Below are 24,808 nucleotides of genomic sequence, written 5' to 3'. Positions count from 1 at the left end.
CCAAACCTGAGGAAAGAAATGGATATACAGATTTGTGAAGTTCAACTCCAATGAAGTTAAACCAGAGACCCACACCAAGACACGTTAAATCAAGTGTCAAAAGTTAACAAAACATAAAGACAGAATCTTGAAAACAGCAAGAAAAAAGTGGCTCACCGCATGCAAGGTTTTTAGCAGAATCTCTTGCAAGTCACAAGGCAGTTGGGTGATATATTCAAAATGCTGAAGGAAAAAAAGCTCTTAACCAAAAATACTATATCTGGCCAAACCATCCTTCAAAAATGAGGGAGAGCAGCAGGAGAGAAGCAACACATCACATACAAGGTCTCAATAAGATTATCAGCAGATTTCTCATCAGAAATTTTGGAGGCCAGAAGTTAGTGGGCTAATATATTCAAAGTGCTAAAGAATAAAACTCAACCAAGAGTTCCATGTTCAACAAAGCTGCTTTTCAAAAATGAGGCAGAAATAAAGACCTCCCTAGATAAACAAAAGCTGAGGGAGTTCATTTCCACTAGCCCTGCCCAGCAAAAAAAAAAAGCCTAAAGGGAATCCTGCAGAGTAAAATGAAACACTGAACAATTACTTGAGCCATATGAAGAAACAAAGATGTCAGTAAAGGTAAATACATGGACAATTACAAAAACTATGATTGTAACAACAATTTATAATGTTTGGTTTTCTATATGGTTAAGTGACTAATATAAGTTTCATAATTATTAGTCTAAAAGCCAGTATTACTATAACTTTGAAACGCCACATTTTGCTTTCTATGTAATGAAAGACACTAATGCATTTAAAAGAATTATTTGTTTTGTATGAAGATGTAGTTATGTGACATCAACAACCAAGATAGTAAGGGACAGAGCTGTAAAGGAACAGTTTTTATATGTTATTGAAGTTAAGCTTGTACAAATTCAAATTAGAGTATTTTAACTTCCGAATATTAAACGTAATTATTATGGTAACCACAAAGACAATAGCTAGAGACACAAAAGGAAGCAACAAAGGAATGTAAACATTTCACTACAAAAAATCAACTAACAACAAAAGACAATAATGCAGGAAATGAGGGACAAAAAAGCTATAAGGCATGTAGAAAACAGTACAATGACACAAGTGCATCCTTCCTTATGAGTAATTGCTTTTTATTATTTTTTTTAAGTAATCTCTACACCCAACAGGGGGCTCAAACTTATCAAGAGTCACACTCTCTAGGGTGAGCCTGGGTGGCATAGTCAGTTTAGCATCCAACTTCGGCTCAGGTCATGATCTCACAGCTCATGAGTTCGAGCCCTATGTTGGGCTCTGTGCTGACAGCTCAGAGCCTGGAGCCTGCTTCTGATTCAGTGTCTCCATCTCTCTCTGCTCCCACCCCACTCATGCTCTGTCTTTCCTTCAAAAATAAATAAACATTAAAAAAAAAAAAAAGTCACACTCTCTACTGACTGACCCTCTTTCCTTATAAGCAATTACTTTAAAATGTAAATGTAAATGGGTTAAACTCTCCAATCAAAAGACACAGATTGGCATGATCCAACTACATGCTATCTACAAAAAACACTTTAGATCCAAAGACACAAGTAGATTCAAAGTGAAAGAATGGGAGAAGATATTCCATGCAAATAGTAACCAAAAGAGCACAGTTGGCTGTACTAATATGAGACAAAATAGACTTTAAGTCAGAAAATGTTACAAGAGACAAAGGAGGACGTTATGTATTAATTAAAAGGTTCAATACAACTCTGAGATACAATAATCATAGATATTTACATACCTAATGACAGACCATCAAGATACAAAGCAAAAACTGATAGAATCAAAAGGAAAAATAGTTCTTTTTAATTTTTTTTCTAATGTTTATTTTTGAGACAGAGACAGAGCATGAGCAGGGGAGGGGCAGAGAGAGAGAGGGAGACACAGAATCTGAAACAGGCTCCAGGCTCCAAGCTGTCAGCCCAGAGCCCAACATGGGGGCTGAAACTCCCACACCGTGAGATCATGACCTGAGCCAAAGTCAGACGCCCAACCAACTGAGCCACGCAGGCACCCCAAAGGGAAAAATTGTTCTATATTAATAGTTGGAGACTTCAATACCCAACTCTCAATAATGGATAGAATAACCAGAATGGGAGATAAGTAAGGAAAGAGAGAAATTAAGCAACACAATAAACTAACCAGATCTAATAATTATATGCAGAATAGTCTACCAACAACAGTACCCACCTTCTTCTTGGTGCACAAGGGGCATATTCCAGGAAAGACCTTATTTTAGGCCATAAATTAAGTTCCAATAGATTTTAAATTTTTAAGTTTATTTATTTTGAGAGAGAGAGGGCAAGCAAGGAAGTGACAGAGAGAGGGGGATGGGGAGGATCTGAAGCAGCTCCATGCTGTCAGAGCAGAACCTGATGCGGGGCTCAAACTCACAAACCATGAGATCATGACCTGAGCTGAAACCAAGAGTCAGACATTTAACCATCTGAGCCACCCAGGGCCCCAAGTCCCAATAGATTTTAAAAGATCTCATAGCAAGTATCTTCATTCTGTGAAACCAGCATCAACCTGATATTAAAACCAGATATAAACACTACAAGAAAACTGTAGACCAATATCCCTTATGAACACCGATGCAAAAATCCTCAGCAAAATACTAGCAAACCAAATTCAGCAGCATATCATATGGATTATATACATCATGATCAAGTGGGATTTATCTGGGAATACAAGGATGGTTCAATATAAAAAATCAGTCAATCAAATACACTATATTAACAGAATGAAGGACAGAAACCACCTGATCATCTCAATTGATGCAAAAAATGCATTTGACAAGATTCAACACATTTTCATCCTAAAAACTAGGAATAGACGGAAACTATCTCATAAAAACCCTATATGGAAAAACCCCAGCAAACCATATTCAATGGTGAAATACTACAAGCTTTTTCTCTAAGTTCAGGAATAAAGCAAGAATACCTGCTTTTGTCCCTTCTATTCAACATAGTATTGGAAGTTCTAACCAAAGCAGTTAGGCAAGGAAGGAAATAAAAGACGTCTGAATTTAAAAGCAAGAATTATCTCTGTTCATAGATAACATGATCTTATATGAAGAAAACCCTAAGGATTCCACACAGGAAGATTGTTACAGCTAATAGGCAAATTCAGCAAGGTTGCAGGATACAAAATTAACACACAAAAGTCAATTGCATTTCTGTGTCCTAACAATCTCAAAACGAAATTAGGAAAACAGTTCGGTTAACAATAGCATCAAAAACAATAAAATACTTAGAGGTAACCTAACCAAGGAGATGAACAATTTGCACACTGAAAATTATAAAACATTGCTGAAAGAAAATGAAGACATAAATAAATGGTAAGACATCTCATGTTCATAGGTTGAAAGATTTAATATTGTTAAGATGTCAATAGTACCCAAAGTAATCCACATATTCAGCATTATCCCTATCAAAATCCCAGCAGCATTTTTTTCAGAAATAGAAAAATCATCCTAAAATTCCTATGGAATCTTAGAGGACCCTGAATAGCCAAAACAATCTTGAAAAAGAACAAAGTTGGAGTATTCATACTTCTTGATTTTTAAAAAAAAAATTTTTTTAACATTTTTATTTATTTTTGAGACAGGGAGAGACAGAGCATGAACAGGGGAGGGTCAGAGAGAGGGAGACACAGAATCTGAAACAGGCTCCAGGCTCCGAGCCGTCAGCACAGAGCCCGACGCGGGGCTCGAACTCACAGACCGTGAGATCATGACCTGAGCCGAAGTCGGCCGCTCAACCGACTGAGCCACCCAGGTGCCCCCATACTTCTTGATTTTTAAACATATTACAAAGCTACAGTAATCAAAACAGTGTGGTAATCTCATAAAGACAGACCTACAGACATGTGGAGTAAAATGGAGAACCCAGAAAAAAAAAAAAATTGTGAATATGATCAAACGATGTTCATCAAGGGTGCCAAGACCATTCAATGGAAAAAGATAGCCTTTTCAACAAATGGTTTTGGGAAAACTGGATAGCCATATGCAAAAGAATGAAGTTGGACTCTTATCCAATACCATATACAAAAATTAGCTCAAAATGGATCAAAGATCTCTTACATCATGCCAAAAACTATAAAACTCTTAGAAAATATAGGGGAAAGCTTCATGACAATTGGATTTTACATTTTTCTCTGATATGACACCAAAGATACCGGCAAAAAAAAAAAAAAAAAGGCAAAAATAGGCAAATGGGACTACATCAAAGTTTAAAACGTGTGCACCAAAAAACACAATCTGGAATTAAAAGACAGTCTATGGAATAGAAAACATTTTGTTATTTTTTTATAAAGTATTTTTTTCACTTTTTTTTTTAAGAGAGATTTCACACATGCACAAGCATGAGCAGAGGAGGGCAGAGAGACAGAGAAACAATCCCATGCAGGCTCCATCCCACAACTGTGAGATCACAACCTAAGCCAAAATCGAGTCGGGCACTCAACCAACTGAGCCAATCAGGTGCCCAGGGGAAGACATTTTAAAATTGCATATCTGATAAAGGGTTAATATCCTGAATATATAAAGAGCTCCTTAACTCAACAACATTTAAACATTTTATTACAAAACTGACAGAATTAAAGGGAAAATTGAACAACAAAATAATCTGATTTTTAAAAGGGCAAAGGACTTGAATGGCCATTTCTCCAAAGATGATATACAAGTGGCCAACAAGCATATGAAAGGATGCTCAACATCACTAAATCACAAACAATGGCACATCAAAACCACAATGAGATATCATCTCACACCCATTCAGGATGACCACTATTAAAACAAAATTTTTTAACAGAAAATAAGTCATGAGTTGTGGCAAATTTGTAGAGAAATGAGAACACTTGCCCACTGTGGGTAGGATTGTAAAATTGTACGACCACTGTGGAAAACTATATGGTGTTTCTTCAAAAAATTTAAAAAAATTATTATATGATCCATCAATCCCACTTCATATATTCCCACATGTTTATACGTGTAAAAGAATTGAAAGAAGTGTCTTGAAGAGATATTTGCACACCCATGTTCATAGCAGCATTATTCACAAAAGCCAAGAAGTGGAAGCAACCCAAACGTCCATCCGTAGATGACAAGGTAAACAAAATGTGGCATATACAGGTACAGTGAAATATTCTGCTTTAAATAGGAAGGAAATCCCATATGCTACAACATCGATGGTACCATAATGAGGGTATTATACTAAGTGAAATAAGCCAGTCATAAAAAGACCCTGTATAATTTGACATACACAAAGTATCTATAGCTGTCATTAATATAAAAAGCAAATAGAATGTTGGTTACCAGAGGCTAGGGGGAGGGGGAAATGGGACATGATTGTTCATTGTGTGTAAAGTTTCATTTTGCAAGATGGAAAAGTTCAGGAGATCTGTTGCACAACTACATGACTATACTGAAAAATGATTAAGATGGGGGTGGCTCCGTTGGTTAGCATCCGACTCTTGGTCTCAGCCCAGGTCTTGATGTCAGGCCCCATGTTGGGCTCCATGCTAGGCATGAGGCCTACTTAAAAAAAAAAAAATACAGGGCCCCTGGATGGCTCAGTCGGTTAAGCATCCGACTTCAGCTCAGGTCATGATCTCACAGTTTGTGGGTTTGAGCCGTGCATCAGGCTCTGGCTGACAGCTCAGAGACTGGAGCCTGATTAGGATTCTGTGTTTCCCTCTCTTTCTCTGCCCCTCCCTTACTTGTGCTCTCTCTCAAAAATAAAAAATAAATGGTTAAGATAGTTAAGTTTATGTTATATGTCTTTTTACCACAATTTTAAAAAGAAAGTAGGCAATAACAAATGCTGGCAAGGAAGTAGAGATACAGGAAGTCTGATACATTGCTCGTGGGAATGTAAATGGAACAGGCACTGTCGAAAACAGTTTGACAGTTCCTTTAAAAAATTAAACATAAACTTATCATATGACCCAGCTATTCAGCTTCCAGATACTGACCCAAGAAAAATGAAAATATATGTCTAACAAAGGCTTACATGTGAATGTTCATAGCAGCCTTATTCATAATAGCCAAAAAGTGGAAACAACCCAAATGTCCATCAACAATTGAATGGATAGGGACACCTGGGTGGCTCAGTCAGTTGAGCCTCCGACTTTGGCTCAGGTCATGATCTCACAATTTGTGGGTTCGAGCCCCACATCAGGTTCTGTGCTGACCGCTTGCACAGAGCCTGGAGCCTGCTTCAGATTCTGTGTCTCCTTCTTTCTCTGCCCCTCCCCCACTCACGCTTTGTCTCACTCTGTTTCTCAAAAATAAATAAAAGTAAAAAAAATTAAAAAAACAATCAGGTAAACAAAATGTGCTATCTTCATACATGGGAATGCTATTCGGTAATTAAAAAAAGTGCTCTTGATATATGCCGTGACATGGACAAACCTCAAAAAATATTAAGCTACATAAAAGGAAGCCACTTACACAAGGTCATATAGTGTATAGTTCTCCGTATATGAAATGTCCAGAAGGGCAAATCAGTAGAGCCATAAAGTAGAGGAGTGGTTGCCTGGGGCTAGAGATGGGAACGGGAACTAACTGTAAATAGGCATGAGGGATCTTATTTCAGTTATAAAGATATTCTAAAAATTGGTTATGGCCATGGTTACCATGCTCAGTAAATTTACAACAAATCATTGAATTGCACATTTAAAGTGGGTGAATTTATAAGGGTTGTCAATAAACTTGGTTTTTCTTTTTTAATGTTTATTTATTTTTGAGAGAGACAGAGCCTGAGTGGGAGAGAGACAGAGAGAGAGGGAAACACGGAATCTGAAGCAGGCTCCAGGCTCTGAGCTGTCAGCACAGAGCCCAATGTGGGCGTCAAACCCATAAACTGCAAGATCATGACCTGAGCCAAAGTTGGACGCTTAACCAACTAAGCCACCCAGGCGCCCCAAAAAAGTTGTTTTTAAAAATGAAAAAAAAAAAAAGGGAAAGAAGGATATTCTCAAGATTCAACACCATTCTTGAGGAGTTAAAAGAAGTAAAGTGATAATTGTAGGCAATATAGGGAGGATAAAAAAGAAACTTTAAGAAAATCAAAAAGCTTAACAAGAAAGAAATTATTTTCTTAGTGTACTATATGGATTTCCAGTGTAGTAAATAATTTTAACATAGTCCTCATACTGTAAACACTATTTAGTTATAATATTTAGAATCAATTTATATACAAAACAAAACAATTTTAGCCTTGACAATGGAAAGCACTAGATGATAAAGATTAGGAAGTGAAAAGGGATAGGATCTCTGAGTAGTAGGGCTTTTATAGCATCTTTATCTTATAAAATTGGGTGTCAAGAGATACTATCTGTAGATGATGGAACATAAATTGAGATAGTTATTTTAGGAAGAGAAATGGGGAAGTGGCATAAGTGAATTAAATCTTTATCTAACACAGCAGAAGCCAATAATGTCTAAAGTTGATAAATCAAGAAGTAATGATATGAGCATTTTTTAGAGATGTTTAGAGTAACTTTCAGAAGAGTAAAATTTCACTCTAGGGTACTGCAGGGGGCAAGCAGTAGTGGAGAGTGGTGTTAGTGAAAGACTTTCATCATAAATCTAGCATAATTACTTGATTTTAAAAAAATTTGCACCAGAGTGCCCGGGTGGCTCAGTTGGTTAAGCATCAAACTCTTGATTTCGGCTCAGGTCACGATCTCATGGTTTGTGTGCTCAAGCCCCACTTACACGTTGACAGTGCAAAGCCTGCCTGGGATCCTATCTCTCTGCCCCTCTCCAGCTTGTGCACACTCTCTCTCAAAAATAAATAAACTTTTAAAAAATCATTTGCACTAATTAATGAGGATTAGAAAAAAATATGCACATTGGAAGACAAAGTTATCACATCCTTACCTATTTATTTATTTATTTTAGAATTTTTTAACGTTTATTTATTTTTGAGAGACAGAGCATGAGTAGGGGAGGACCAGAGAGAGAGGGAGACACAGAATCCAAAGCAGGTTCCAGGCTCTGAGCTGCCAGCACAGAGCCCAATGTGGGGCTCAAACCCATGAACTGTGAGATCATGACCTGAGCCAAACTCAACACTCAACTGACTGTGCCACCCAGGTGCCCCTCTCACCTCTTAAAAAAAGAAATCATATGTGCTTACAATGTTTATTCGTTTTCCTGCTTACTAAACTGTACCCTAGTCCATGAGTTTCTATTCTCAGAGTATATACCAACCCCCTGCTGTTTGAAAAGTTCCTAAAGAATCCAGAAACAGTTTGGGGCCTTATTCTTTGAAGTTTGAAAGCCCGAGCTCCTGGTCCTACGTCCCAGCACTTGTCTCCCAGTAAAGGGAAATCAACAAATGGTGCATGTCTGCTTGGCATGTCACAGGTATTTATACTGGCTTTTGTAAACTTAAAATTATCACCACTTAAATCAAGAGACAGTGAAACTCAGAAGGGCAAGTTGAATGAGTATAGATCTGGGTTTAAAACAATCAAACAAAAATAAATACATAAGATCTCCGTGCCATCAAAGCCCATGCTCTTTACCTACAACAGTTCAGCTTTCTCAGTTAGAATCATTTCACCTGTAACAGAAAACTCAACTTGCTTAAACAATAAAGATGTGAATCAGCTCACGTTACTAGAAGTTCAGCAGTGGTATGGACATCATGACTGCTTGATCCAGCAGCTCAACAGGATCATATAGGAACCAGTTTTTGTCTCTCTATTCTGATACCCACAGTTTGAGGTTTATCCTGAGACTGATAGTCAAGTTTAGTGAGAGACGACTTCTCATGGCTATCTATCTCTTAAAATTAGGAAGTCTACAGTCCTGAGCCTCCAGGCTCTGGGATTGCCCTGTTTTCCCTCTTTTAAAACAACCTCGATTGCCTGCTCTCTCTCAGGAGCTTCTCTTTTAGGTACAGACATACTTCGTGATGCATGGCCTTCTCTTGGGCTTCATATTTAGGAGAGCCGAATGCTCACTCATCAGGAAATTGAGAGGAAATACTTCTCATTTTTTCTTCTACAGGGGCAAAATCTGCCTGGGAGAGTCCTTTTTCTGCGTTATGTGGTACAGACCCTGGAAGATGACTTCCAGCAGATCCTGAGGAGGCAACGACAGCACCTGCAGCAGTCCATTGCAAGCACTGTGCTGTCCTGTGACAAGCAGCCCCACAATGTCAGGTAACTAACTAGCACCTGAGCTCAGGGATGTTAAGAAGTAGGAGCCATAGGTGGGCAGCTACTCAAGGCTGGAGAACATCAAATGGATGAAGTTTCATAGTCACACAATAATATAACAGGGATAGTTATTAAAACTATAGACAAGGAGTGCCCGAGTGGCTCAGTCGGTTAAGCGTCTAACTCTTGATCTCGGCTCAGGTCATGATCTCACAGTTCGTGAGTTCCAGCCCAGCATCAGGCTCCATGCTGACAGTATGGAGCCTGCTTGAGATTCCCTCTCTGCCTCTTCCACGTGCACACGCTTTCTCACTCGATCTCAATATAAATAAATAAAAACAAAAAAAAATTATAGATGATCCTAGAGGCATCTGTGTGGCTCAGTCGGTTAAGCATCTAACTTCAGCTCAGGTCATGATCTCGTGGTTCGTGAGTTCGAGCCACACATTGGGCTCTGTGCTGACAATGCAGAGCCTGCTTGGGATTCTCTGTCTCTCCCACTCTTTCTCTGCCCTCCCCCTGCTTGTACTGTGTCTCTCTCAAAAATAAATAAACTTAAAAAAAAAAAAAAAGAACTACAGACGATTCTAAAAGAAAATCTCTCTGTACCAACCGTGTGTTGAGCACCACAGCCTTCATGGTTTTTGGTTTTTCTCAAGACTGTCAGACGTCCTTTGGTGTATTTCAGAATTGTCCAGACAGCCTCAGGAGATCTAAGGGAAAAACTTAACTTGCATAAAACTTTTCACAGCTTTTATAAACCTAGATTTATTTCCATCTCCCTGAGTACCTCAGGAGAACTCTCATTTGTCACTATTAGTTTCTAAAAAGTAATATAATAGGTCCTGAGGCTAACAATAAGGTACAAGATGGTAGCAAGCATGTATTCTTTTTTTGTAGAATCAGGGCAAGTGGGAGCTTCTGGAAGCTTCAGGACAGGGAACTACTATATCCTTATATGAATAGGAGAAAATGTGATTTCTAGGGTGGCAATCTCAGGCTGGAATTTTCTTCCTGGAACTACAACTCGTGGGTTCTTTTGTTTTTTTTAATTTAAAAAAAATTTTTTTGTGTGAGACAGAGAGGCAGAGTGTGAGTGTGGGGAGGGGCAGAGAGAGGAGACACAGAATCCAAAGCAGGCTCCAGGCTCTGAGATGTCAGCACAGAGCCTGATGCATGGCTTGAACTCACACACAGTGAGATCATGACCTGAGCTGAAGTCGGATACCCAACCAACTGAAGCACCAGGCGCCCCCTATTTTTTTTTTAAGTTTATTTATTTTGAGAGAGACAGCACGAGTGGGGGAGGTACAGAGAGAGGGAGAGACAGAGAATCATAAGCAAGCTCCATGCTGTGTGCAGAGCCCAACATGAGGCTCGAACTCGTGAACTACAGGATCACAACTTGAGCAGAAATCAAGAGTCGGATGCTTAACCAACTGAGCTACCCGGGCACTCCAATCCTTACTTTTTTTGGAAATGGTTTTCACCAAGCTAGTGTACCAGCATCCTTTTTTTTTTTTTAACAGCATCATTGAAACTCTTCCACTCATATTTACATTCTCATATGTTCTTGTATGTTTGTTAAAAATAGTTTTCTATAGGCCAATATGGGATATTGACTGTTGTAACTACTTTAATAAAAAAAACAAAAAAGAGGAAGCTTCATACTGTTTTGAGCATCAGTCAGCTTCCCCCCTTAGTTTGCATGCCCATACCCATTTTCATAGATGTGGCATTTTCTGTAAAGTTTAAATGTTAATGATTATAGAATAGAAAATCAGTAAGTAGATCTACAAAGAGCACAGGATAGTGTAGTTAGGTAGTTTTTTGTTTTTTTAATGTTTTATTTTTTATTAGAGTGAGAGCATGGGCGGGAGAGGGGGACAGAGGATCCAAAGCAGGCTCTGTGCTGACAGCAGTGAGCCCAATGCAGGGCTTGAACTCACAAACCGAGATCATGACCTGAGCCAAAGTTGGATGCTCCACTGACTTAGCCACCCAAGTACCCCAGCATAGTTGGGTTTTAAATAGAAAAATAACAATTTAGGGACACTAAAGATTGATCTTAGATTGAGGTTATGGTTACACAGATGTATATATATATTTACCAAAACTCATCAAATAAAAATCTGTGTGCAATTTATTGTATATAAACTGTACCTCAAAGATGAGGGCTTTTTTTTTTAATTGAAGTATAGTTGACACACAATGTTTATCAGTTTCACGTATACAACACAGTGATTCAACATCTCTATATATTACGAAGTGTGGCCACCATCTGTCACCATACTACACTTTTATAATATCATTGACAATGTTCCCCATGCTGTACCTTTCATACCTGTGACTTATTCATTCTGTAACTGGTAGTCTATACCCCCCCTGTCCCCTTCACCTATTTTACTCATCCTCCAAACCCCTGCCCTCTGGCAACCACCAGTTTGTTTTCTGTATTTACAAGTCTGTTTCTTTTGTTTGTTTTGTGTTTTTACATTCCACAAATAAGTGAAATCATATGGCATTTGTCTTTTTCTGACTTACTTCATCTAGTGTAATATCTTCTTGGTCCATCCATGTTCTTATAAATGGCAAGATCTCACTCTTTCTCATGGCTGAGTAATATTCCTTTGTACGTATGTATGTATGTACATATATATATCACATCTTTTTCATCCATCCATCTATTGGTGGACACTAAGGTTGCTTCCATGTCTTAGCTATTGTAAATAATACTGCAGCAAACACAGTAGTGCATCTGTCTTTTCAAATTAGTGTTTTCATTTCCTTTAAATACACACTAGTGGGATTAGTGGATCATATGTTTTTTCCTGTTATTAAATTTTTGATGAACTTCCATACTGTTTCCCCAGTGGTTGCACCAACTTACATTCCCAATAGTGCAGGAGGAGTCCCTTTTGTCCACATCCTTGCCAGCATTTGTTATTTCTTGTCTCAAAGATATGAGGTTTTAAAAGTCAGTCTCTATATTACCCTGGTCTTACGGGGTTTTCTTTTCTTTTTTAACTGTGCATACAAAGAGTAAACTAGTTCTATAAGGTTTAAGAAATACACTAGTTCCCAGGTTCCCTCACCTGCATTTTTCTTTTCCACAGGGGTAGCTACTTTCCACTCGTTTAAGTGATTTTTTTAATATTTACCTCTGTATGGCTAAATAACATGTTTATGTTGCTAATTCTTGATTTTTCATTATTAGCTATTATCTATTGACTTTCCACATGAAATAAGAGTAGTTAAGGGGCGCCTCGGTGGCTCAGTTGCTTAAGCAGCCGACTTCAGTCAGGTCATGATCTCGCGGTCCGTGAGTTCGAGCCCCGCATCGGGCTCTGTGCTGACAGCTCAGAGCCTGGAGCCTGTTTCGGATTCTGTGTCTCCATCTCTCTCTGACCTTCCCCCATTCATGCTCTGTCTCTCTCTGTCTCAAAAATGAATAAACATTTAAAAAAAAAAAAAAGAGTAGTTAACTCTTTTTCCTCCCTACCTCCTCCTGGGCACACACATGTTTCCCTGCCCCCATGCTATTAATTTATTTATATCATAATTTTGTTCAGATCAGTATTCAATGTTTCTATTGTTACGACGATGTATGCTAGTCAGAGTTGAGCCAAGTCCTAAATAAACTATGATTATTTTTCCTTTAATTCATACCTTTGTGTTTCCTTACAGTTAATAATTGCCCTATTTTTAGTTCCCCTGTATTCTTTTTGCATATTGGAAGTCAACCCCAAATTCTCTATTTGGTCTAAATCTCCCTTCGATGTTTATTTGTACTGGGTCGTCATATTCTTGAAGATCTGTGGTGGAACTGTTTGACCGCCTTCAATCTGGATTAGTTGTCCTTTTTGCCAGCTTTTATCCTAAATGTGAGAATTTCCTTTGTTTCCAAAAGTTGGATCTTTCGTTTATTTGTCCTGTGTCTTCTCTTTATTGGTTTACTCCCTCATTTGATGGATCGGTCTCCAGTAGCTTCTTAGAAAGGGATGTGGAAAGTAAAATTTTGAGATGTTATATATCTGAAAATATTTTATCTTCCTATATGTTGACTGATAACTGAGTATAGATATTTAGATTAGCAATAACTTTTCTACAGAGTACTGCAGGAAATCTTCCATTGTCTTCCACATTTGCTGTTAAAAAGTCATAACTACCTTGATTACTGATTCTTTGTATATGCCCTAATTTTTTCCTCTGAAAGTTTTTAGAATCCTACTTGTTTTGCCCAGTATGCTTGTTGTAGGTCTGTATTCATCCATTGTTCTGGGCCTTCAGTGTGCCATTTCAGTCTAGGAACATCCTTCATTCCTGGAAAAGAGTTTTTATCTCTGCTATCATGTTTTTAATTTCCAAGGGCTCTTTTACTTTGTCTCTAAATGTTTCTTTTTTAAAATAATAAATATGGGACACCTGGGTGGCTCAGTGGGTTAGGTGTCCAACTCTTGGTTTTGGCTCACGTCATGATCTCATAGTTTCATGAATTTGAACCCCGCATCAGGCTCTGTGCTGACAGCACAGAACCTACTTGGGATATTCTCTCTCTCTCTCTCTCTCTCTCTCTCTCTCTCTCTTTCTCTGTCTCTCCCTCTCCCACTCCACCCACTCCACCCACCCTCCCCTGCTCACACTATCTCTGTCTCTCTCAAAAATAAATAAACTTAAAAAAAATTAAATTAATAAATAGTATTCTGTTCTTGTTTTCTTCTTTCATGGGTCTGTATTTCCTCATATCTTTGGTGACACTAATTATAGCCTTTGTTTTTGTTTTTTTAATATAATTTATCGTCAGGTTGGCTAACATACAGTGTATACAGTGTGCTCTTGGTTTTGGGGGTAAATTCCCGTGATTCATCGCTTACATACAACACCCAGTGCTCATCCTAACAAATGCCCTCCTCAATGCCCATCACCCAATTTCTCCTCTCCCCTGCCCTCCCCCATCAACCCTCAGTTCTCTGTATTTAAGAGTCTCTTATGGTTTGCCTCCTTCCCTCTCTGTAACTATTTTTTCCCCTTCCCCTCCCCCATGGTCTTCTGTTAAGTTTCTCAAGTTCCACATATGAGTGAAAACATATGATATCTGTCTTTCTCTGACTGACTTATTTCGCTTAGCATAATACCCTCCAGTTCCATCCATGTTGCTGCAAATGGCCATATTTCATTCTTTCTCATTGCCAAATAGTATTCCATTGTGTATATAAACCACATCTTCTTTATCCATTCATTAGTTGATGGACATTTAGATAGCCTTCGTTTTTGTTTATTCTCTGTATAGTCTTATTTTCTCCCAAGTTGCTTTTTTAGGGGGAGGGGAGAGTTGGTTTTGGCTATTTTGGTGCTTATCTCTCTTATTAGAATATCTCCATAAGTGTGTAATAAACCTTGGTAGCCTGTGTTGTGACAGACTCAACAGCTGATGGAAGCTGAGTCCACGGGAGGGCTCATCATTTCTACACTTCCCTGTTCTTAGAAAATACCTCGTCATGTCTTTAAGTCTTTCCTCTTGGGCTGGATGGGTTTTCCAGAGAAGACTTCCAGTTTCCCACATGAAGGGTAAAGACCGGGATGCCAGGTTTTTAGAAGACAAGTGTGGGAAAATAGCCAGGGTCTCTGCACTCAGCATATGTTCACTTAGTGCTGCTGTTATGCTTTGATGCCCTTGCCTCCCAACTGTGCCTGGTGTCCTCGTCCAGAGACCCTCTGTTTTATCTCTCCACGATGTTAACCTGCAGTGTAGGGTCTAAATTTCTCTTAAAGAGCTTACAAACCATCATATTCGTTTTCCCTTACATCCTTTCATCCTCGCTTCAGAGAAAACTTGCACTGTCTTTTGCAGAGCTTATTGAGGATTCTTTTTCTTTTTTGGTAAATATGCTTACATAGGATTGCTCTTCTCTACTGCTAGTTTAGGATTCAGCTTTCTCAATCCTGCTAAGTCACTTAAAATCCATCCCTTTGTTAAAGTCATAGATTTAGATTAAAAATCATCCTGAAAGCATGATACACTTTCCTTATTTAATTAGTTAATTGGTTACCTTTGATTTTATAATCAGCATCTCGTAACTCACTCCCCAAATCAAAGGCTGGGACCTTGACGGTTACCTGCATCTAACCATATATCCGTCCTCCATCACCTACTTTTGCACCTTCCTGCACCCAAAGTGATCAGCATCTTGAATGTTTATCAATTCCTTTACTTTTTTATGTAGTTTTAGTTTATGCGTTCCTGTAAAGTATATGTTTTTATTTTAGTTCCTTCCTGCTATATATTAAAGGATATCATGCTATACATAATCTGTTGGGACTTTTATTTTCCACTTTATATTATAGAGTGTAAGATTTGTCCATAGTGTTACTTATCACTGTAGTTTATTTTCACTACTATGTAATATTCTATTTTGTGACTATACTTCATTTTCTTTCCATCTTCTAAAATTTCGCTGTTGTCTCCCTTTTATCTTCTCCCTTGTGGCTCTTTAAAAGAATTATTTAGTCTAATATTAGTGGGATTTTAGGAAGGAAGAATATTAGAAGTGTGTATTAAGTCCACCATTTTTACCTGGGTTACCTAAGTGATCATCAAAAGCAATTTTGACTGTATGAGAATATGAGATGTTTTTACCTTACTAACTTTAAGAGCCTACACCCTATAGAATGTATGACTCCATTGCATATACTCTAAACCTTGTTTACTAGCATTAATGGATGACACCTAATCATAGAAAGCCAGCAAGGACCTCTTTGGTCATCAGGTCTAACTTTCCACCTGCTCAAGAGGCCATAGATAGTACTCTCTGACCTCAGAGGTGCCTTTCAATAATTAGAACTCACACAAATGTCAGTATTTTAGTTAGCTCTTATAACCTTACTACAGTTAAATGTGGGGTTTCCATTAGACTTATTTAAATATTGAAAATCTCCAAAGAGCCCTCTTGGTTGCCTTTGGGGAAATCTTGGGCCTTGGAACCTAGGTTAAGGCTGCAGTTTTGATTATCATACCATAAGACAGAAGTTTAAACTTTTTTTTTTTTTCTTATTTTCCACTACAGGGATGTTATCAAGTGGTTGGTCAAAGTAGTGACTGAAGACGGATTAACTCAACCCACAAATGGAAATCAAACCTCTTCAGGAACAGGAATCTTGAAGGCCACCAGTAGCCATCCTTCTCCCCAGCCTAACCTGACAAAGAACACCAATCAGCTGTAAGGGGCAGACAGAAGTTGTCTTTCCCAGGGCTATTGGGATTTATTGCTTTAGAGAACAGCACCTTTCCTAGAAGAAGTTTCCACAAAATTAGTTAGCTCTGATAACATAGACTGATTCTTACTAAAGACTATCTTAGTTTGACTAAAGGCTAAATTCTAATGCCAAAGCTAAACAAAAGCAGATGATTTCCCTCTTAGATAAATAGGACTTCACTAAGTGAACATAAATTCACAAAGCTGAAGTGAAACGAAAGCTAGGGGATACTGACTTCCATCCCCTGGATTCCCAGAGACAGTACAGGGTTACAGCTACTCATTACTTCAGCTGTCCACCAACAAAAGAAGAGCAAGAATCATGGATAGTGGGTGTTCCAGCGGCCTGTAGCCTTCAGGATCCTACCAAGATCCCTCAAGGTCTCTCCTTCAGGCCTGGGAGAAGAGTAGCAGTTTAACCTGCAGATTCCAACAGGTTATAACAGCCTGTTAGAACAGAACAGGGCAGTCCCCATCACCTCAGACCACACTGAAAAGACCCCATCACCTCAGACCACACTGAAAAGAGATTTCCTGGCATTTCTTTTATGGGATTGAGAGTAGTCTTGGCATTTTTTGAGAGAGGCCAGGATTTTAGATCCAGAGCCGTCATTGCACAAGTAACCTACTATTCCAAGTCAGTCATATTGTTAAAAGCCAGTCACGCTTGACATTTCAAATACAGCGTTTGTGCCTAAATTCACAATGCTATTTTATAATCTGGTTGCATCGATCTGATTTACATATAAGGCCTATGGGTTTTAACTAACAGACAATCTTGTATCTAAAAGGAGAATGTTTAGAATGATAAAGCATTTGCTTGACAGATTGGGGGAGGCACTAAAGTAGGGTTATCCTAGAAATCCAGTTATAGAGACCTAACAGACGGGCAGACACTGTGCCTTCAGTGGAAGATAGTCTATATTATAATCTAAATTACTATGATTTATTATAAGTAAATAGGAGTAGAAATAAAAATAAGGCCCTCTAAAAGTCAGTTTATCGTGATCTTAATAACAACAGTAAGCACTACCATCTACCATTAATGAGTGTGTATCTGCCAAATATCTTACACAGCACTCACAACTTTATGAAATAGGTAGTATTATTTCCTCTATTTAGAGATGAGAAGACTTGGGCTCAGAGCAGTTTAGTAATTTGTCAAAAGTTGAACGGCTTGTCATTGCAGAGCCAGAAACTGATGCCAAAGCCCCTGGGCCACCTATTGTGTTACTAGCTGCAGATTTTCTGAAAACAGCCCTTTCTTCCATCACAAATAATAATGCATGTTAGAAAAGACTGACTTCACGCCAGGCCCATCTTTCTGCGGGGTGGCCTACATTCTTTTGGTCACATCAGCCTGGCTATCTCCCCCATTTAGATCTGATGGGAGAGAGGGTCACGGTCCACCAGTTGAAGTTCTGAGACTGAACTTAGTAAAGGATAATTATAAGGGAACCAGTAACAGGAGAACTATATGATAAATATGTATTTTCTCCCATATCAAAGAAATTCAAATAATTGATAGTCATTCTGGACCTGTTTCTTTATCTGGAAAATAGAGAAGTTACAGGTTAGATGATCCTTAAAGTTCTCTAGATCCTATTTTCTATTTTTGAATTTAAAAGTAGCTTGCTTTTACAGCTCAACCACAGGTTCAGTGGTTCAGATAGTATGAGCTGGCAGAAGGGATTCAGGTAGGTGAAATTTCTAAATAAAAGCATGCTGATGGCTCAGGTAGTTCTCCCTGACCTAATAGGTGCTTTACAAGATCCTTTAGTACACTGGTGGGGGCCTCCTCCCAGCTAGCAGGGTGGCTCCTTGCCAGACGGTCCCACTCACTTGTGTTCTGTGTTCTGGACTCAGGATTGTGTGTCAGCTGCAAAGGATGCTGTCTATAGCCGTAGAGGTAGACAGGACCCCCACCTGCAGCTCCAATAAAATTGCTGAGATGATGTTTGGATTTGTGCTGGACATTCCTGAGAGGAGTCAGAGGTGAGTCTTACTTTTGTTTCTGTTTTATGTTCTGGGAACAGAATTTCAAAAGAAAATTCCAAACAGTAGTTCAATTGGGAAAGACGAGAAGGAGGGATAGTTTCTGTCTCGTTAGTCTTTTGAAATAAAGAGGTTCTCAACTGATTATTTGAAACTAAGGCATAACCTCTTGAGAACAGGCAGGATGCCTTAAGTGGAGCCTGCAGTTTCTTACTTGATTCATTTGGCTGAGAACTTTACTCATCCCTCAAGGTTCAGCTGTTCTCTGATCCTCAACCATAGAGCCTGATTTAAATGTTCACTAAAGGCTTGGTGGATGAATGAAATAGGCATGTCCAATATTAGCGGAAGAAGAGGTCAGCCAAGAATGAAAACAGTTGGACCTGGAGAATAAGCCCAAACAGTAAGAATAAGGAACTCAATTTCTCTAAGCATGCATTAGTAAAGTGTTCCCTTAGAAGGAGACAAAGAAATAGAGTTCTTGGCAGGGACCAGTGATTCCTTCTTTAAACCAGTAATTTTAGAATCCAGAGGAAAAATAAATAAATGAATGAATATGAATTCATGAATAGTTGCTGGTACAGGAAATAACTATGAGAGAGCCATTGTACAGTAGTGTCTCTTGGGTAAATTATCTCTATCAGAGCTCCATGTGTGACTTCTGATCCCCATCGCATAACTCCCAATTGGCAGGCGAGACTATTCTTCTACAGTTCTGGTTCCTCTATTAGAAGAAAACGTCATATCAAATTGTACTGTAATAGAGATTTAATTAAAATACCCCAGTGAGATTAAGAAAAACATTTATTGAGTCCCTACAATGACATGCGTCATTGTCACATTAGCTATCTCATATTTTCACGTTTTCATACGGTATTCCTATTTAACAAATGAGAAAAATACTTAAAGTAGTGAAATCATTAGTCCACGGTTACACAGCTAATTGGATTCATAATACAAATTCAAACCCAGGACTTTTTAATCCCATGTTCAGTGTTCAAAGGAAGCAATATGTTACAGTGGTCAGACTGAAGGAAGCATACATAAATGCCATGCTCGCTCTATCACTTTGTCGGGAGTATTTCATTTGGGTCCAACTCGCATGCCATTCATTTATTTAAGCGTAGATTCTTATGAGAGATGGGAAATCTAAGGAATGGGTAACTGTAAACACATTTAGACCTAACACTGACAAAAACAATTTAAATAAAGCCTGACCCTGTTCTAAAACTCAGAAGGGGCAAATTGGCAACCACTCAAATTATACTAGAAGATACTTTATATAGCCTTTACCTTGGTTTATTTAAATTCTTTAAAGTTTAGGTATAATTTACACACAATTAAATTATATAAACTGATTTGCATAAGTATTCCATGGATTTTGACAAATGCATAACCCATGGCACCTATCATTTTCCAGCGACTCACTGATAGTATGTAGAAATCCTGCTGCAACCTTGCTAAATTCACTTATTATATCTAATAAGAATATTTTTGTGGTTTTCTTAGGATTTTCTATATACACAACCATATTTTCTGCAAATAAAAGCAGTTTAACATCTTCCTCTCCAATCTGTATGCCTTTTGCTTCTTTTTCCTACCTTATTACATGGACTAGCGCCCCCAATAGAATGTTGGAGAAGTGATCAGAGCAGATATTCTTGCCTTATTCCTAATCTTAGTGGGAAAATATTCAGTCTTTGACCAAGTATAATGTTAGCTATAGATGTTTCCTAGAGGTCGTCTGTTGGATTGAGGAAGCTTCTTTCTATTTCTAGTTTCTATAGTAGAGTGTTTTTATGAAAACTAGGTATTGAAATTTGTGAAATATGTTTTCTGCATCTATTGAGATAATCATAATTTTTCTCCTTTATCACATTGTGATGAATTATACTGATTAATTTCCTAATGTTAAACCAACCTTCCATTCCTGGAATAAAAAATCGTACTTGGTTGTGATATGTTACTCTTTTTGTGTATTGACCGATTCCATTTACTAATATTTTATTAAGGGCTTTTGCATCTGTGTTTACAAGGGATATTGAGCTGTAATTTTGTTTTCTTATAATGTTCACCCTCACTCATATTTAAAGAAATATAAACTAAAACTACGCTGAGGTGCCGTTTCTCACCTACCCAAATAGTAAGAATTTTGAAGTACAATAAATACATTCCAGTAGAGAGGTTTTGAGGGCACCTGGCTGGCTCTTAGTAGAGCATGTGACTCTTGATTTCAGAGTTGGGAATTCAAGCCCCATGTTGGATGTAGAGATTACTTAAACATAAAATCTTTAAAAAATAAAAATAAGAAAGAGACAGAGAGAGAGAGTTTTGAGAAAGCAGGTACTCATATGTTGCTGGTGGGAATGCAAAATGGGAAGACCTGTTGGGAATTCTGCATTATCTAACAAAAGTAAATGAACATTTGTCTCTTGACCCAGCAAGCTCACTTCTAGGAATTTGCCCTGAAGATACACTTCTAACAATATGAAAATACCATATGTAGGATTTTCACTACAGCATTGTTTATAATTGTAAAACATTAAAAACAACCCAAATGCCCATTCATAGTGCAGTGGTTGAATATCCATAGTACATCCACACAATGGAGTATTATGCAGTGGTAAAAAATAAATAACAAACAAATGAACAAATAAATAAAAGTAGGAGCAAATTTTCTGAACTGATTTCCAAAATATATTATTGAATAAAAAAGGCAAAATACAAAAGAGTATGCATAGTAAATATATGTATCTTTTTGTAAGAAAGGAGAAATTTTTAAATGTGATTAATACGTGATTATGATCATTTGTCAAAAAAGGAACAAAGTTAAGAAAAATGGCAGACTGAAAAAATGGCAACTGGCAGACTAATCACATTGCTTACATTGAGGGGATGGATGGCAATGGGCTGGAAGAGAAAAGGTACTAGGCCAGAGTGATAATGGTGATACTGGTGGTGATGGTGATGCTATAATACTTCTAAGTACAAACTTCTTTGTATATTATGACTTTTAGGCTTTGGGGGCTATTCTAATGTTTTATATACTCCAAAAAGGAAAATAAATCAACAAGAGAGTTGAAAGATAAATCAACAAGGGAGAGCCTAACATGGAATACAGACAAACTAATCTGTGCTTTAAATAAATAACATAACCGGGTTGAGGGGAGGTGGATGAGGGGAGGGGTGTGAGGGAAAAACAAGCCCAAGTAACTTTTTTTTTTCACTTTCTATTTTTAAATAATTATGGATTCACAGGAGGTTGCAAAAATTAATACAGAGAAGTCCTACGTACGCTTCACCCTGTTTTTTCCCCAGTGATTACATCTTACATAACTATAGTACAATATCACTAACAGGAAATCGACACTGGTATAATCCACAGATCATATACAGATTTCACCCAATTTGCATGCACTCATTTGTGTGCAGTGTGATCACATGTATAGACTCATAGATTCATGGAACTACCGGCACAATCCAGATATGCAGAACTATTCCATCTCCACAAGGATCCCTTTCCTTTTACAGCCACACCATCCATCTTCCCCAATCCCTGGCAACCACTAATCTGTCCAAGTAATTTAAAACACAGTATTTGGACTAAATATTCTCAGGCTAAAGAGAAAATGAAATGTAAATAAATTTTGAACTCTTTTTCACAGAGGTATTAAGTTAACAATTCAAAAATTATCTTATGTGTATTCTAGGATTAAACAAATAAATGTATTGTGGATAATGAGAGCCAAGTTTCTCACTGTCAGAGAAGAGAGTTACACATATGAAAAGGGGAAAGGATAGAAGGAACCCTGTGGTGCTGGATTGGAATTGGAGGTATCAATATGAACTTGTGGTTTCTAATAAATATGGAAAGATAAAGAAATAGATATAGATGTGTGACAGTGCTGTGTGTGTGTGTGTGTGTGTGTGTGTGTGTGTGTGTGTATGTGTGTATTCATTCATACATCTTTTTCCTACCTGTGCCCACTGAGAGAACATAAAAATAATTACACTTGAGTGGCAATAAGCTAACCTAGTACCCAGATCTTTGTTTCTAAATACCAATTTACCCTAAAAGGAACAAGAGTTCCTTGAAGGAAAGCATAATTCCACAGCTGAGGTAGGGGAAAGTACAAGATGAACCTGGAACATCTTGTGCCAGAAAGTAAGGAAATGTTCAGACTTGTCCAAAGACACACGAGCCAGCTTAAAGGGCTTCACTGACCAAATCTGGGATAATTTGGCATCAGAATAAATATTGACAGTAAAAGACTATAAAAACTATTAAATAAAATAAGAATCTATAATTCTAATACTGACAGGAAAGAAGAGAAAGGACTTTCTTCCTTACAGTTGAAAGCCAATTAATAAATATAAGAAGAAATGACGAATTGGGAAAAAAATGCCATTTGACAACCAGCATGATAATAGCTAGTTTAGGTATAAATGGATATTAAAATGGTGAAAGTTTGTGGAGTACCAAGATATTTGCATAATCTCAAAGTGTATTGCCACAAGATATTAATTATAATAGGGAAAAAATAATAGTGGAGGCCCTACCTTAGTCACTAAGTGATCAAGGTTAACACCAACAATAAGGTAAGTTGGCATCTTGTGCCTTTTGATATGATGCACTGAGAAAAACAAAACATAATCCTTGTAGTACTCTTGCCCCAAAACGCATAACCTCAATCTAATTGTGGGAAAATAATCAGACAAATCCAAAATGAGAAACATTCTATGAAAAAAACAGACCTGCACTTTTAAAAAATGTCAGTGTCATGAAAGACAAAGTACAGTAAAGGAACTAACTGTAAAAGCAGACAATACAATGTGTAATCTCTGATTTTCTTTTGTTATAAATAACATTATGAGGACAATGAAAAAAAATCTGACTAAAGTCTGTGGATAATATTATGTTAAAGTTAATTTCCTGATTTTGAGCATTGTATTTGATTATCTAAGAGAATGTCCTTGTTTTTAGGAATTATACACTGAAGTATTTAGGGGTAAATGGGCATCATGTCTGCAGCTTACCCTCAAATAGTTAAGAGAAATAAATTGAAAATCAAAGACAGAAGGATAAAGAAGATGTGATAAGCATTTGGTGAAAAGCATTAACAGTATTTGGGAATTCTTTGTACTATTCTTGCAACTCTTCTGTGTGTCCAACAAAAGGTTAAAGGAAAAAAGGGTATGTTTATTGTAAATAGCATAGAGTCTGGCTTTTTGAGTCAGCTGACAATCCCTACCTTTTAATGGGAGTTATTTATTCCATTTACATTTAATTGTTGGTTTTATATCTGTCATCTTGCTATTTGCTTCCTATTTGTCTCTTTCTCCTTTGTTCACTCTTACCTCCTTTTCTGCCTTCTTTTGGATTATTTTCGGTTATTCCATTTAGTCTTTCCTATTGGCTTTTAGCTTTTTTTAATTAAAATTTTATTTTGGGGCACCTCAGTGGCGCAGTCAGTTAAGCATCTGACTTCTCGGCTCAGGTCATGATCCCCCAGTTCGTGAGTTCAAGCCCCGCCCGCATCAGGCTCTGTGCTGACATCTCAGACCTTGGAGCCTGCTTCAGATTCTGTGTCTCCTCTCTCTCTCTGCCCTCCCCCACTCACGCTCTGATTCTCTATCAAAAAATAAATAAACATCAAAAACATTTTTATTTTGACATATATTTGCATTAGTTACAAGGAAGAATACAGAGAGATCCCATGTACTCTTTAACCAGTTTTCCCCAGTGATAACGTATCACAAAACCATAGTGCAGTATCACAATCAGAACATCTAGATTGGTGCAAGCCAACATACAGAACATTTTCATCACCACAGGGATTATTCATGTTGCCCTTTTATAGCCATATGCCCTTCCCTCCCACCCCATCCCTTCTTAACCTCTGGCAACTAATCTGCTCTCCATTTTTACACTTTTGTCATTTCAAGAATATTTTATAAATGGAATCATACAGTATATAACCTTTTGGGGTTGGCTTTTTACACTCAGCATAATTCTCTAGAGATTCACTCAGGTTATTGTATCAGTAGTTCATCCCTTTTTATTACTGAATCGTCCATGGTGTGAGTGTATCTTGTATTTTCTGTAACCATTTACCCATTGCGGATATCTGTTGTTTAGTTTGGGACTGTTATGAATAAAGCTGCTATAAATACTCGTATTCAAATTCTCATGTGAACAGAAGTCTTCATATCTCTAGAATAAATACAAAGGAGTATAATGTTTGTATCATGTGTCCGTGACATGTTTAGTTCAAGAACCTGCCAAACTCTTTCCCTGAGCAGCTATACTATTTTACGTGCCCACCAACAATACATTTGTGATCCAG

The 24,808-nt window shown here is 37.7% G+C and overlaps 1 protein-coding gene across 3 annotated transcripts in view; it reads left to right on the top strand.

Moving 5' to 3' along the window:
* Window positions 1-24,808, top strand: part of SIMC1 (SUMO interacting motifs containing 1) — a 77,160-nt gene that overhangs the window by 38,721 nt on the left and 13,631 nt on the right. For all 3 annotated transcript variants that reach the window (XM_049648616.1, XM_049648615.1, XM_049648614.1), the window contains exons 5-7: window positions 9,062-9,216; window positions 16,278-16,430; window positions 18,333-18,461. In XM_049648616.1, coding sequence (XP_049504573.1) covers window positions 9,062-9,216; window positions 16,278-16,430; window positions 18,333-18,461 — 437 coding nt within the window. The remainder of the gene's footprint in view (window positions 1-9,061; window positions 9,217-16,277; window positions 16,431-18,332; window positions 18,462-24,808) is intronic.

The sequence above is a fragment of the Panthera uncia genome, assembly GCF_023721935.1.
Source record: "Panthera uncia isolate 11264 chromosome A1 unlocalized genomic scaffold, Puncia_PCG_1.0 HiC_scaffold_17, whole genome shotgun sequence".
Lineage (NCBI taxonomy): Eukaryota > Metazoa > Chordata > Mammalia > Carnivora > Felidae > Panthera > Panthera uncia.
This window is presented reverse-complemented; position numbering and strand designations above follow the sequence as displayed.